Raw genomic sequence first — 14,456 nt, 5'->3', positions numbered from 1 at the left:
CCATGAGCAATCCTACCATGAAGAACCTTGTCAAATGCTTTACTAAAGTCTATGTAAACAGCACCCACTGACTTACCTTCACCAAATCTTCATCAGTTCGTCAAAAAGCTCAATCAAATTCATGAGACAGGACCTTCTCCGCACAAAGCCATGCTGACTGTTCCTAATGAGTCCATGCTTTTCCAAATGTGTGTAAATCCTAAGAATCTTTCCCAACAGTTTCCTTACCACTGATGTAAGGCTCACCGGCCTATAATTTCCTGGTTTGTCCCTGTTGCCCTGCTTAAACAAAGGAACAACATTGGTTATTCTTCATCCTTTGGCACCTTGTCCGTGGCTAAAAAGGAAACAAAGATCTCTGTGAGTGCCCCAGCAATCTTTTCTCTTGCCTCCCTCAGTATTTTGGGGTAGATCCCATCAGGTTCTGGGTACTTAACCACCTTAATTATTTTCAAGGCACCCAATGCCTCCTTCTTAATATCAACACACCCGAGAATATTAGCATAAGGATATGATTTGTTGAGAAAGTAAGTTTCGTTCTCAGTGGTTATTTGTATTGTTTGTAACTCGTTCTTGAGTAAGACCATGATATGTCGTCTAGAGTGTTATGATGTGTACAGAGATGTCTGATTGGACCAATCTGGGTTCGAAAGTTCCTTTCCATTTGTATTATATATGGCAGATGAATAAATTCCCTCTTCTATATCATCAGTCTACAAACAAGAGCTCCCCTGTTAATTAGCCTAGCAGAGAGATTTGCCTATCACACCATGAGTGTTCCATGTGCACTGACCTTTTCGAACAGGGCTTCAATTTATATTTCACCTCACCTTCCGAATGTTGCTGAGCATAATTTTATGGTAGAGGACTTGCCATTTTAGGACTTATCTTCAGGTGTTGTGAGTCTCTGCGATTCCCTGTGCCCTAGAAGATTGTGGATGTTCAACAAGGCCAAGATTGATTGACTTACAGATACCAAGGGAGTTGAGAGCTATGGGGACGACGAGAAAGTGTGGAAGTAGAGGATCAGCCTGGCCATACAGTTGCACCGGAAAGCAAAGAAAGAAAGGGCTTGGATTTGTGAGCACCATCTGGGATCTCAGGATCAACAAAGCATTTCACAGCTGAAAAAATGGATTTAAAGTTGTCAGTAAAAGACAGTTTTAAAAGACAGTTGGACAGGTATATGGATAGAACGTTATGGACCAAACATTGGCAAATGAGACTAGCTTGGATGGGAATCTTGGTCAGTGTGGACCAGTTGGGCTGAAGGGCCTGTTTCTGTGCTGTATGACTGTAATATAACAGTGTGGTAACCAAGGCTGCACAACTGGCATTATGATAATGATCTGCTATAGTGATAGTCAGAATCAGGTTTATTATCACTGACATCTGTCGTGAAATTTGTTGTTTTGCAGCAGCAGTACAGTGCAAGACATAAAGACATAAAATTACTATGTTACAAACATAAATAAATAGTGCAAATGAGGGCATGTCCTGGATGCTGAGAGTCCTTAGTGATGGATGCTGCCTTCTTGAGGCACTGCTTCTTGAAGATGTCCGTGATGGTGGGGAGGGTTGTGCCCGTGATGGAGCTGGCTGAGTCTACAACCCTCTGCAGCCTCTTTCCATCCTGCACATTGGAGACTCCATACCAGGCTGTGACGCAACCAGTCAGAATGCTCTCCGCCGTGCACCTGTAGAAATTTGCAAGGGTCTTTGGTGACATACCAAATCTCCTCAAACTCCATTCAAAGAAGGATAAATATTGGCCAGGACAAGGTGGACAATAGCCATTGCTTTTCTTTGAAATCCTGCCACAGGATCTGAGAGCCCACGTTTTAACATCCCATCTGGTGGACGATACCTTCTCTAGGACTGCTCTGGAAGGCCACATTAACTATTCTGTTTGGGTCTCTGAGAGCACTCGAACCCACACCTCAGAGCAGTGTGGGTTACTATGTCTCAGTTCTATTACTAGTTTAAATTCAGCCCAGGGTTAGAGCCAAGTAAACAAAGGTCAATTATGCTGAGTGGTTTGGAGCAGGTTGAAGGTGTTTTCAAATAGTGAGGCAGGGCTTTAATCACGGCACTTCTGGACTGGAATGCAAGTGTTGGTGATTGGATCAGATAATGGATCTGGGAATGTATAGTTCCAAATCCATAGATAATTGGGAAGTGATTGTCACCTTTGGGAATATTGAACAACAGGGAGAATATTCTTATTTTTTGGTGCTTTTCATTTTATGGAAAAAGAATTCGGAGTTTCAGTTTGATATTCACCGTAATGAAGCTCTGTAGCATTAAGGCACTTGGTGTTAACACTTTCCTCAACCAATTGTAGTGCACTAAAATTTATATTTAGTAATGGTTGTTGAGCAACTCAAAAGGATCTTGTTAATTTTATTTGTGTGCCCTTCCTGAATACAAATGCTGCTTTCTTTTGTACTCATTTTGCATCACCTAGTTGCCATGTGAATTCACATGGCAACTGCCTTTGTAAACATGTCACGTTATAGATTCATACAGCACAGAAACAGGCCCTTCGGCCCATCAAGTCTGCACCAACCGTCAAGCACCCACCTAGGTTAACCCATTTTATTCTCCCCACACTCCCATAACTCGCCCCAGATTCCACCACTAACTAGTGCAGTTTACTGTGGCCAATTAACTAATCAACCTGCGTGTGTGGGACCAAACCGGAGCACCCACAGGAAACTCACACAGTCACAGAGAGAATGTGCAAACTCCACAAAGCCAGCACCAGGAGGTCATGACCGAACCTGGGTCGCTAGAGCTGTGAGGAAGCAGCTCTACGTGCTGTGCCAATGTGCAGTTCCATATATCAGGCAAAACTGTTAACAAATCATCATGCCAGTGGAGACAATTCAGTGGCTCCACTTTGCACCTCCTAGGTCATTCCTCAGCTGGTGAGAAGCCAATGATGGAGCCAACTTCTCATGTACAACAACATTCACAATTAAACCTAAACTACCTTATACCTCAAATCCTTTTACAATAAAGCCCACTGTTCTCTGAGTAAAGAACCACCTCCCGAAATCTAACCCAGATCTGGCATGCAGCGACCGTGAACCTTGTTCTTCTCCAGTCTATTCCAGAGAAAGCTTCCAGCGGTCGACTGTGTTTCATTTACATTCTTCTTTGGAGCATTTAATGGCGCGTTCTATAATCGCTCAGAGAAGGTTCGACCTTTAGGATTCTATTACGCACGTGTGCCGGGGTTATTATTTTCCCTGTCTGCATCTCTGCTCAAAGCCCACATGTTTTTGTTGATGAAGGTTATTATTACGTGGTTGAGCCATAATTGGGACTGACTCTGGGCATTTTAATATATTCATCAGCAAGCCCTTTATTTAAGCAGATAATAACAGCATTGAAGTATATGGTACACTTTGAGCTTACACAGAAAATTTTGATATTTAAGGGTGAATGCGGAGACTAATGGATGAAGTGCTTAATTCAGATCAGTGATCTGAATTAAAATGGCTTATGGAAAAGGCTCATGTGAGAAAATGCCTCTCCCACTTCCCTTCAAAACACCGTGCTCTTTGGCTCTTCCTCCTCTCTCCCAGCCTCGGGAAACGTTTCCTGACCTCGACCAGGTGTGAGTATCCGGACCTGGTGTGGTTTTAGACTATACAGCAGTTCTGGGATTTGATTCCATGAGGGACTAACTCTCCTTAATATAGGCCAGAAGCTTGTGGTCTGATGGATATCTAAGGGCTGGCCCAGTTCTTCCCAGAGGTTTGATTGCTTTCTCTGGGTCCCTCTGCCTCTCCAACTTGAAACCCACCTCTTTGACCAACCATTTAATCATCTGTCCTGTGGTGTTTGTTATCACCTCCATGAAGCTCCTTGGGATGGTTTGCTGTATTAAAGGCCCCAGGTTGTTGAAATGCAAACCTTCTAGTTTTGCTGTTAGTAAATGCCAATAAAACTCAGAACTCTTTGGCCCTAATTATTTATTAACTGCTCCCAGAAATCGGGAGGGGAAGACAGTTAAAGCAACATGAGGAACAGAAGAAAGACTCAGCCATTGATCCCTTGAGCCTGCTCCACCATTCAACAAGATCATGTCTCATCTTTGGCCTCAGCCTGCATTGGTATTGGTTTATTATTGTCACTTGTACCGAGGTACAGTGAAAAACTTGTCTTGCATACCGATCGTATAGGTCAATTCATTACACAATGCAGTTACATTGAGTTAGTACAGAGTACATTGAGGTAGTATAGGTAAGAACAATAACAGTACAGAGTAAAGTGTCACAGCTACAGAGAAAGTGCAGTGCAATAAGGTGCAAGGTCACAACAAGGTAGATTGTGAGGTCAGAGTCCATCTCATCGTATAAGGGAACCGTTCAATAGTCTTATCACAGTGGGGTAGAAGCTGTCCTTGTCTGGTGGTACGTGCCCTCAGGCTCCTGTATCTTTTACCTGATGGAAGAGGAGAGAAGAGAGAATGTCCAGGGTGGGTGGGGTCTTTGCCTATGCTGGCTGCTTTGCCAAGGCAGCGAGAGGTAAAGATAGAGTCCAAGGAGGGGAGGCTGGTTTCCGTGATGCGCTGGGCTGTGTCCACAACTCTCTGCAGTTTCTTGCGGTCCTGGGCAGAGCAGTTGCTGTACCAAGCCATGATGCATCCAGATAGGATGCTTTCTGTGGTGCATCAATAAAAGTTGGTAAGTGTCAAAGGGGACATACTGAATTTCTTTAGCCTCCTGAGGAAGTAGAGGTGCTGGTGAGCTTTCTTGGCCATGGCATCTATGTGATTTGACCAGGACAGGCTATGGGTGATGTTTGCATCCCATAACCCTTGACCCCCTCACAGTCCATCTGACTCCACCTCCACAGCTCTGTGGGGTGGACAATCCCAAAGATTTATAAGCCTCAGAGAGAAGAAAGTCTTCCTCATCTTCGTATTAAATGGGTGAGCTTTATTCTGAAACAATGCCCCTTAGTTCTAGATTCCTACATGAAGGGGAACATCTCAGCTTCTAACGAGGCCCCTTTCTGCCATTACCTACCACTCATGTCCTAGTCTGAACTCACCCCAGTGAGCTGCAGTGCAGGCCACCTGAGCTCAAAGTGTCACCAGTCCTTGCTGGCCACTGTATAGATTCATAGAGTCATACAGCATGGAAACAGATCCTTCAGAAACTCAGTCTGTTATGAGTATCAACCACCCATTTACACTAATCTCATTTTTTATTCTCTCCACATCTCCTTCAACTGCTCTAAGATTCTACCACTCATCTATACACCGGGGGCAATTTGCAGTTGTTTGTTAACCTACCGACCCATACATCTTTGGGGTGTGAGAGGAAACCAGAACACGGGGGAGAAAACATAAGATAAGATATCTTTATTAGTCATATGTACATCGAAACACACAGTGAAATACATCTTTTGCGTAGAGTGCTCTGGGGGCAGCCCGCAAGTGTCGCCACGCTTCCGGCACCAACATAGCATGCCCACAACTTCCTAACCCATACGTGGGAGGAAACCGGAGCACCCGGAGGAAACCCACGCAGACACGGGGAGAACTACAAACTTTTTACAGACAGTGGCCGGAATTGAAGCCGGGTCGCTTGCGCTGTAATAGCGTTATGCTAACCGCTACACTACCGTGCCTGCCCAAACATGATCACAGGGAGGATGTGCAAACTCCACACAGACAGGACCCGAGGTCAGGAATGAACCTGGGTCATTGGCGCAGTGAGGCCATGGCTATTCCAGCTGCATTACTGTAACACCACACATTCAGCTCCTTCAGGTCCAAACTCAGGGAGGTGTGCAGCAGGGGGTTGATACGCTTCCATTATGTTTATCATGGTGATCAAGGCAAATTTTTCCCTCTGTACGGTGAGCCTGTGGTGTTTGGACGAGCAAGAGCTGTAGAACTCTGGTCCTTAAAGCTCTTCACACATGGGGTCTTCCTTGCCTCATTTCTGGACTCCTTGCTTGCCCTGATGAGCCATTTTTACTGCTATTATATCACGAGGCTCCCAGGATGGGAAAAGCCAAACCAGAGGAATGTTCACCCACTAGTTCTTAAGATAATAATTTATTCTTTTGCACTGCTTTAGGTGTTGGAATCGCCCCCTGGGAAGACCGAACCAACGCTCACATCTCCCACCACTGAGTGGCACGTCTCCAGACCTGGCAAGCAGTCCATTAGCATCATACTGCATGGGGCAACTAACCTACCAGCCCTCAGTGATGGATCTGTGCCTCAGCCCTTCGGGACAGTGTGAGTACCAGGCCCTGTTCTTGCAGCAGCAGTGACAGAAAACGAGTGGGTTGTGTGACAGAAAACCATTGAGTACTGGAGATGAGGTTGGGGGGAGAGGTACGGTGAGGGTGAGTGGGCTAAGATATAAGATATCTAAGATATCTTTATTAGTCACTTGATTGTCCAATTAATTAATGTCATGAAATTAGCCACATTGTTTTTCAAGGGAGGAAAAGCTTGCATTTTATATCTTTATTAGTCACATGTACATCGAAACACACAGTGAAATGCATCTTTTGTGTAGTGTTCTGGGGGCAGCCCGCAAGTGTCGCCACGCTTCCGGCGCCAACATAGCATGCCCACAACTTCCTAACCCGTACGTCTTTGGAATGTGGGAGGAAATCAGAGCACCTGGAGGAAACCCACGCAGACACGGGTACAACGTACAAACTCCTTACAGACAGTGGCCGGAATTGAACCCGGGTCACTGGCGCTGTAAAGTGTTACACTAACCACTACACTACCATGCCTGTGACATTTCCTAATCGTCTTGACCCCCTAGGATTACCTGTACTCTATTTCTGCTCCCAAAGCAAGAAGGTTTATGTCGAGAATTCATAGCAGTCTTTCCTGGCAAGGAATGATCAACTTGAAAAATTATCTTTGTTTCTGTCTCCAGAGGTGTTGTCCAAGGCGGGTACTTCCAGTGTTTGATGTTCATATCTCATTTCCAGCATCTGCAGTTTGTTTGCTTTGATCAGACCTTTTTCCATATTTCTTTCCTGTATCTCATCTACCTCCTGTCGCTGACGTTGTTAATCAGCCGTCACTTTCCAGGTGTCTGCCAACAATACAGTGGCGCAGCTAGCAGAGCCGCCATCTCACGATGCCAGAGACCCGGGTTCGATCCTGACCTTGAGTGCCATCTCCGTGGAGTTTGTAACCTCAAGGGTTTCCGGTTTCCTCATGCATCCTAAAGCCATGCGGGTTGAAAGGTTAATTGGTCACTGTAAATTTCCTCTAGTGCGTGGATGAGTGTTAGAATGTGGGGGGAGTTGAAATGTATGTGAATTAAAAAACGGGATTAATGTAGAATTCGTGTAAAATGGGTGGTTGATGGTTGGTGCGGAGAGTGTGCTGTAGGGCCTGTTTCTGTGCTGTATCTCTCTTTGACTCTTAGACAGGAACATGGATAGGAAAGGTCTTATGATGATAGGTTGAGAGAAGGAGGATGAGAGGTAACTTGATAGAGGTGTACAAGATGATAAGAGGCATAGATCGAGTGGATAGTCAGAGACTTTTTCCCAGGGTGAAAATGGCTCACATGAGGGGGCATAATCTTAAGGTGACTGGAGGAAGGTGTAGGGGGGATGCCAAAGGTAAGTTGTTTATACAGATAGCTGTGGGTGCATGGAACACATTGCCGGCAGAGGTTGTGGGGGTAGATACATTAGGGACATTTAAGAGACTCTTAGATAGCCACATGAATGATAGAAAAATGGAGGGTTATGTGGGAGGGAAGGGTTAAATAGACAGAGCAGGATAAAATATCGGCACAACGTTGTGGGCTGAAGGGCCTGTTCTGTGCTGTAATGTTCTATGTTCTATGTTTAGAGGGATATGGGCCAAACGTGGGTAAATGGGACTAGCTTATGTGGGCATCTTGGTCGGCATGGATGAGTTGGGCTGAAGGGCCTGTTTCCATGCTGTATGAGTCTGTGACTCTAATATGTCCTCACCCCCCTTCTTTCCTGAGCCCTCTTGACTGCCAGTCTGACCTACAGGACTGGAGGAACAGTCATTTTCTCCAACTAACTAAGAGGAAGACCCAAGCCGTCATCTTCAGCTCCCATCACAAACTCAGTTGTCCAGCAACAGAAAGTGTCCCTTTCCCTGAACCATTTTGTTTGAAACTCGGTGTCTGGTTTGACCTCAGGCTCAGGCCACATACCTCTGTCCCTACCTCTGCTTCTCTGCAACTGAAACCCTCTTTCGTATGTTTGTTGCCTCTGGAATCGTGCATTCTCCCTCCCAGCCACACCCCCTTGTTCTGTCCTCAGTAGTCTTGTGGTGGCCCAAATGTCAGCTTCTTGTGCCCCATCTCACACCAAGTCCTGTTGACCCACCACCTGCACCTTTGCTGAGCTACATTGGCTCCTGGTTAAGCAGGACTCTGGTCTTAAACTACTCACACCGCCCTCCCTCTGTAATCTGTTCCAGCCCAATGACCTTCCAAGATCATTGCACACTCCTCCAGTTCTGGCACCCTGATCCTCTCTGAATTTATTCACTCCATTGCTGGTGGCCATGCTGGTCCCAGGCTCTGGAAATCCCTCTCTGAACCTCCCCTGACTTTGCACCTCCCTCCTTATCAAAATGTGTAGCCATTTGTCTCAATTTTGTCACCTGGAATATTGTCATCATTTATTTCACAGTGCTCTGGGGAAGCATCTTGGAGTGCTTTGGGTGTTAAAAGTGTTACAGAAATGTAAAGTACTTTTGTTTTTTGAGGTTGCTTAGACTATGCTGCATATACACAAGAATTGTTAATAGCACAGTGTACAGGGAGCTTTACTCCAGTTCTAACCCATGTTGTTCCTGCCCTGAGAGTATGTGGTGGGACAGTGTGGAAGGAATTTTACTTTGCATCTGACCTTTGCTGCCCTACCCTAGGAGTAGATTCAGTCTAGAAATTCTGGACTGATCTTTATGTGACTATAAGAGTCGGATGTGCTTCCTTGGAGGAGGATGGATCTACAACCAACCTATCCGTAACCATGGCTGGCACCCAAGGATTTTGGATTAGTAGCCAATCTCACTTATTCAGTCTTGAGTGCCAGCCTGGAGTTGCACTGTCTCCACTGTGACAGGAGGTTGTTGGTTCAAGACCCACCCAGAAACTGGAGCCCCTTTAATGCAGAACTGAGGAAGTGCGGCACTTCTGGGTACAAAGTTAAACTGAGGCCTTGTCTCCCCACTGATCCCAGTTTTTTGAAGATGAGGAGGGAAGTTCTGCCGGTACCTTGAACCAATTTTTATCTCTCAACTAAGATCAGTGAAAGCGATTGGCCATGACCACATTGTCATGTACTTGTTTTGTCTGTGGGATCTTGCTGTGCACAGATTTGCTGCCACTTCACTCCTACCAACGCAACCAATTGAGAAAGTGCACAATCTGCTGAAATGTGCTTTGGGGTATTGAGAGGATGAGAAAAATGCTGTATGGACGAAAGTATTAGTTGGCCATCTATTTCAGGTAAAGAGTTAAAAGTCCCAATTCCATTCATGCCAAAACCAACCCATTTAAAACCCTTTTTTCCTGCAAAAAGGCATTCATTGTGTGTAATGTTGACTGTGGTATTGAGTGGTGCTGCATTGTGGATCTTCAGTTGCAATGTTAAACCCACAAGGTCTGTCCGAGTAGTTCAGGTATACATCAAAATCTGTCTGGAGAACTCAAAGGAGAGTAGCCTATTCTCTTCACCCTCTTCCCTCAACCAAAAGCATCAGCAAGGTGCTTGCTCCTATTTGTGGGATCTTGCTGTGTGCAAATTGCTGGTTGCATTCATCCCTCTTCGGCATTCCCAACTGATTCATTGCACAGATTGGGAGATCTGTAAGAAATGCTACATTAAAGCAAGTCTTTCTTTCGCTATAGGGAAAATTTATTTTCGAATGTGTTATCTGTGATTTTTTTGAAAGCCCCTACAGTTCAACAAAGGTGCAATTTAAAAATAATGCTAATCCATTTTTATGCTCGGTTAATTTGGGAGGCCTGATCTGAAAAACTGCGGCCCACCTCAGTTGGAGTTTGACGAAATATCTGCTTTGATGCAACCTGCCACCAATCATAAATTTTTAACAATGTGCAAACTCTCATAAATCTTTTAGCACTGTGGCTTTTTCTGAATGCAATCATCACTTGCTGGAACAGGTGCTGTAAAACATTACAAATCAGTGCCCCTGGGGGCAGCTTATAAACAAAGCTAAGAGATAAACTCTTATGAACCTTTCTCTGGAGTGGAGATTTAATTGAAGCAAGTATGTTGCTTTCTCACTACAATGCATTATGTGTGTATGTCTATATGTGTGTAATCTTCTGTGCATCTTTTGTGTGTCATGTATGCATGTAGCTGTTTGCATCGACGTTTATGGATGTAGATTTCTGTGCATCAATATATGTGCATTCATATGTGCACCTGCCTAAAGGTGTGTGTCTGTGTGTAGTGTACACGTGTTTCTGTGTATGTTTATCTGTGTTTATGGGTTTGTGTGTCTGTTCTTATCTACGTGTGTGCGTATGTCTGTGTGTTTCTGTCTCTAGCGCTGTATGTGTTAATGAGCAGGTGTGTAGAATTATGAGTGTGTTTGTGGGTGCCTGTGCATATCTCTGTGTGTCTGTGCAAGTGTGCGTGAGTGTGCACACGTGTGTGTGTGTGTGTGTGTGCACGAGGTAGAGAGCGGAGTTGCCAGTGTGGACCTAGAAGGGTTTAGGATGGTTTGGAGAAGACAAGGCCATCCATTATTCATCTTGTGTGTCACAGACTGGACTCGGAGCCCTGCCCTGCTCTGCTCAATCACGCTCTGCTGATGAAGGCCTTATGGTTCTCCACAGGAACAGATCGCTGGCCAGATAATGGGAGATTAAACGGCCGATAGGACGTTTGATGTACATGAAAGAGTGAAGCATTTATAAAAATAAACTGGTAACAGGACGAGTGGCTAGGTTGGCTTTAACTGACAAGGATTTTGCCAGCAATCACTTCTCAGATTGGCAGGCTCCCAGTCAGGGGAAATTCAGCATTTTAAATTAAAACACAAATCTGAGAGCTCACTCTCTGGGTTCATCAATGTTTAAGTCATGTTGCAACTCACTGAATGGATTTTTTTTAAGCCTTAGGTGACATGTAGGTTAGGGTAGTCCAATATTTGTGCACATAGCCAGGTCATGCACTGGAACTTCTCAGTGGGATGACAAAGGAAAGCACTTTGGGGGTAGAAATGTGGCAGGTTTTCTCTTCCCCTTCCCCTCTTGTGGGTTGCATCATTACCTCTAGCTGGTTTTACTTGGTCTAGGGCCAACAGCTCCCTCAGGACAATTTCTCTCTCTCTCTCTCTCTCTCTCTTTCTCTGTCTGTCTGTCTGTGTCTCTCTCTGTCTGTGTCTCTCTCTCTGTCTCTTTACTATCTCCATTCTAGTTCCCCTCACTCTCCCTCCTATCATTTTTCACGCTCCTTTTCTCCTCTTTACCTGCTCCTTGCTTGTAGTTCTCGTTCTCCCTTCCTCACTCTCTTTCTCTCCTCCCTTCCTTTCTTCCCTGTGTCTGTTTCCTTTCTCCTCAGTCCTCCCTTCTTTCCGTCTTCCCTCTTCTGCTCTCTCTCACTTTCTTTCCCTCTCTCTCTACCACTCTCTCTCTCACAACATTCCCCCTTTTCTCCCTCTGTCTCACTTTTCCCACTTTTTTGTCTCCGAAACTCCCTCCAATCAAGAAGACAGCAAAAGCTCCTTGAGGGCTCAGAACTATTTCTAAAATAGCCTTATGACTTGTTAAGGCAAGAAAGTATTCTGGAAGTGTAAGAGGACTTAAGCTGGTCTTAATCTTGGCTGTAAGTATATTTTAACCTTGACTGCATGTATATCTAACATTATTACTCTTTGTAGGAGAAAAACACATGTATCCAAGTACACTTCATTCATCTTTAAATATTGGATGGGATGTGAATTTTAAAACTGTGAGTTATCCAGTTCCAGGAAAGTTTAGATATTTTGGAACTTTATTTAGCGCCTTGTGAGTTAATTTTTCAATTCATCCATAAATATTTGAGCAGAATGGCTAAATATGAAAATAAAATTAATCGGAGGGACTGCAATCCCATTTTGAACATCTCATCACTGCAACTCTGAATGCTAAATGCATCATTAACTTGGGGAGTAAAATCTTTCACAACACACGGTGTCCGTAATAATAACCTGCATCACATTCTATATTTACAATAATATTGAAGTGCTCCCTTTTTACAGCCTTGGGCTTGGTGAAACTCGTTAATGTTTATGTTTATGACGTGTTTTGAGTGCATCTTAAATTGTCAGGCTCTGTATTTGTTGGTGTGGAAGTATTGCAATATTGTTGGATTAGCTTCCTCAGTATAAGGGGTGATTGTAGATGAGGCATCACTTTTTGCTTCGGTGGAGGCTGTAGCTCAGTGGCGAGCTCTCTTACCTCTAAGTCAAAAGGTTGTGAATCAAACCTGTAGCTCAAGATCCTCACTGATTTACACGTACAGTACCACTGAGGGATTGCTGCATGTCGAAGACACTTTTGGAGGCCCTGTCTGCTCTGGAAGCTGGACATAAATGAGCCACGGTGCTACTTCAAAGAAGAGCAGAGCTGTTCTCCTTCTTGTCCTGGCCAATGTTTGTCCTTCAATCAACATCATTAAAATTAGGTTATTAGTTGGAACCTGCATGTGAAATGGCTGCAGTTCATCGATGGTTTAAAGAGTACTACAAGGTCTATAAAGCACTTTAGGACATGCCAAAAACCAAACTCCTGGAGGAACTCAAGTGGGCCAAGCAGAATCTGTAGAGGTGAAGGGAGAGTCGACATTTCAGGTTGAGACCCTGATGCAGGGTCTTGACCCGAATTGTTGACTATCCCTTTGCCTCCACAGATACTGCTCATCTGCTACTTCCTCCAGAAGTTTGGTTTTGGCTCCAGGTTCCAGCATCTGCAGTCTCCTGTGTTTCCGTAAGTTTGGAATGGCTCATTATGTTATCAAATGCCCCTGAATCTGACCTCCAGTGAGTTCCTTACCTTGGTCCTTCTGTGGGTCAGTGTGAGAGTTAGGAATGCACTGGTGCATGTACTTTAGCGAGCTGGGCCCCAAAAGGGAGAATATTCTATCTGCAAGGTTGATTAATTATGTCAATCTCTCTCCATTGGCTTTTATTCTGATTTGAAGCATGGATGAAGTCATCTAACTTGGACGGGAAGCTTTTTTGAGGTGATGAAAATAAATTAATCTTGGTGACTTCCAAGAAAGTCATGGTTCAATCGCAGGTGAGAAGTCTCATGGAAGATGAGATCATCAGACAGACGCTGACAATTCCTCTTAGTTCATCCTTCCAGACACACTGGATTTGAAGCCGTGATGCATCCCGATTGGATACTTTTTGTGGTGCATCAATAAAAATCGGTGAGTGTCGACAGGGCATGCCAAATTTCTTTAGCCTCTTGAGGAAGTAGACACACTGGTGAGCTTTCTTGGCTGTGCCATCTACGTGGTCGGACCAGGACAGGCTATCGGTGATGTTCACTCCAAGGAACTTGAAGCTCTCAACCCTCTCGACCTCAGCACCGTTGATGTAGACAGGAGCATGTACACCGCCCCCCTTCCTGAAGTTAATGACCAGCTCTTTTATTTTGCTGACATTGAGGGAATGGATGTTGTCATGACACCATGTCACTAAGCTCTGTATCTCCTTCCTGTACTCCGACTCATCATTATTTGAGATATGGCCCACTATGGCGGTATCATCTGCAAACTTGTAGATGGAGTTAGAGCAGAATCTGGTCATGCAGTCATGAGCGTATAGAAAGTAGAGTAGGGGGCTGAGGACGCAGCCTTGTGGGGCACCAGTGTTGAGAATAATCGTGGTGGAGGGGTTGCTGCCTATCCTCATTGATTGCGGTCTGTTGGTCAGGAAGTCAAGGATCCAGTTGGAAAGGGAGGCGTTGAGTCCCAGGTGATGTTTGCTTGGAATTATAGTATTGAAGGCAGAGCTTTCAATTATGAAAGGCATAGATAGAGTAGACAGTCAGAATTTTTCCCCCAGGGTAGAAATGTCAAATACTAGAGGTTGTGCATTTAAGGTGAGAGGGAGAAAGTTTACAGAAGAAATACAGGGCAAGTTTTTTACATGGAGAGTGGTAGGTGCTTGGAACGGGCTGGCAGGGGGAGTGGTGGAAGCAGATACGATAGTGGTGTTTAAGAGGCTGTTAGATAGACACATGAATGTGCAGGGAGTGGAGGGATACAGATCATGTGCGGGCAGAAGAGATCTAGTTTAATTTGGCATTGTGTTTGGCACAGACATCGTGGGCCGAAGGGCCTGTTCCTGTGCTGTTCTTTGTTCTATGTTAAGATGCTCCTTAAAACCCAATTTTTTGAAGGAGCTTTAGGTCATCTGCCCCAGTGGGTTGGTG

At 44.8% G+C, this 14,456-nt stretch overlaps 1 protein-coding gene across 1 annotated transcript in view; it reads left to right on the top strand.

The window, feature by feature from the left end:
* The window catches only part of ccdc33 (coiled-coil domain containing 33), a 241,599-nt gene that overhangs the window by 68,429 nt on the left and 158,714 nt on the right, over positions 1 to 14,456 (top strand). Inside the window, exon 4 of the mRNA XM_052042733.1 lies at positions 6,105 to 6,268. Within this exon, the coding sequence (XP_051898693.1) occupies positions 6,105 to 6,268 (164 nt within the window). The remainder of the gene's footprint in view (positions 1 to 6,104; positions 6,269 to 14,456) is intronic.

The sequence above is a fragment of the Pristis pectinata genome, chromosome 32 (assembly GCF_009764475.1).
Source record: "Pristis pectinata isolate sPriPec2 chromosome 32, sPriPec2.1.pri, whole genome shotgun sequence".
In the NCBI taxonomy this organism is placed as follows: domain Eukaryota; kingdom Metazoa; phylum Chordata; class Chondrichthyes; order Rhinopristiformes; family Pristidae; genus Pristis; species Pristis pectinata.
This window is presented reverse-complemented; position numbering and strand designations above follow the sequence as displayed.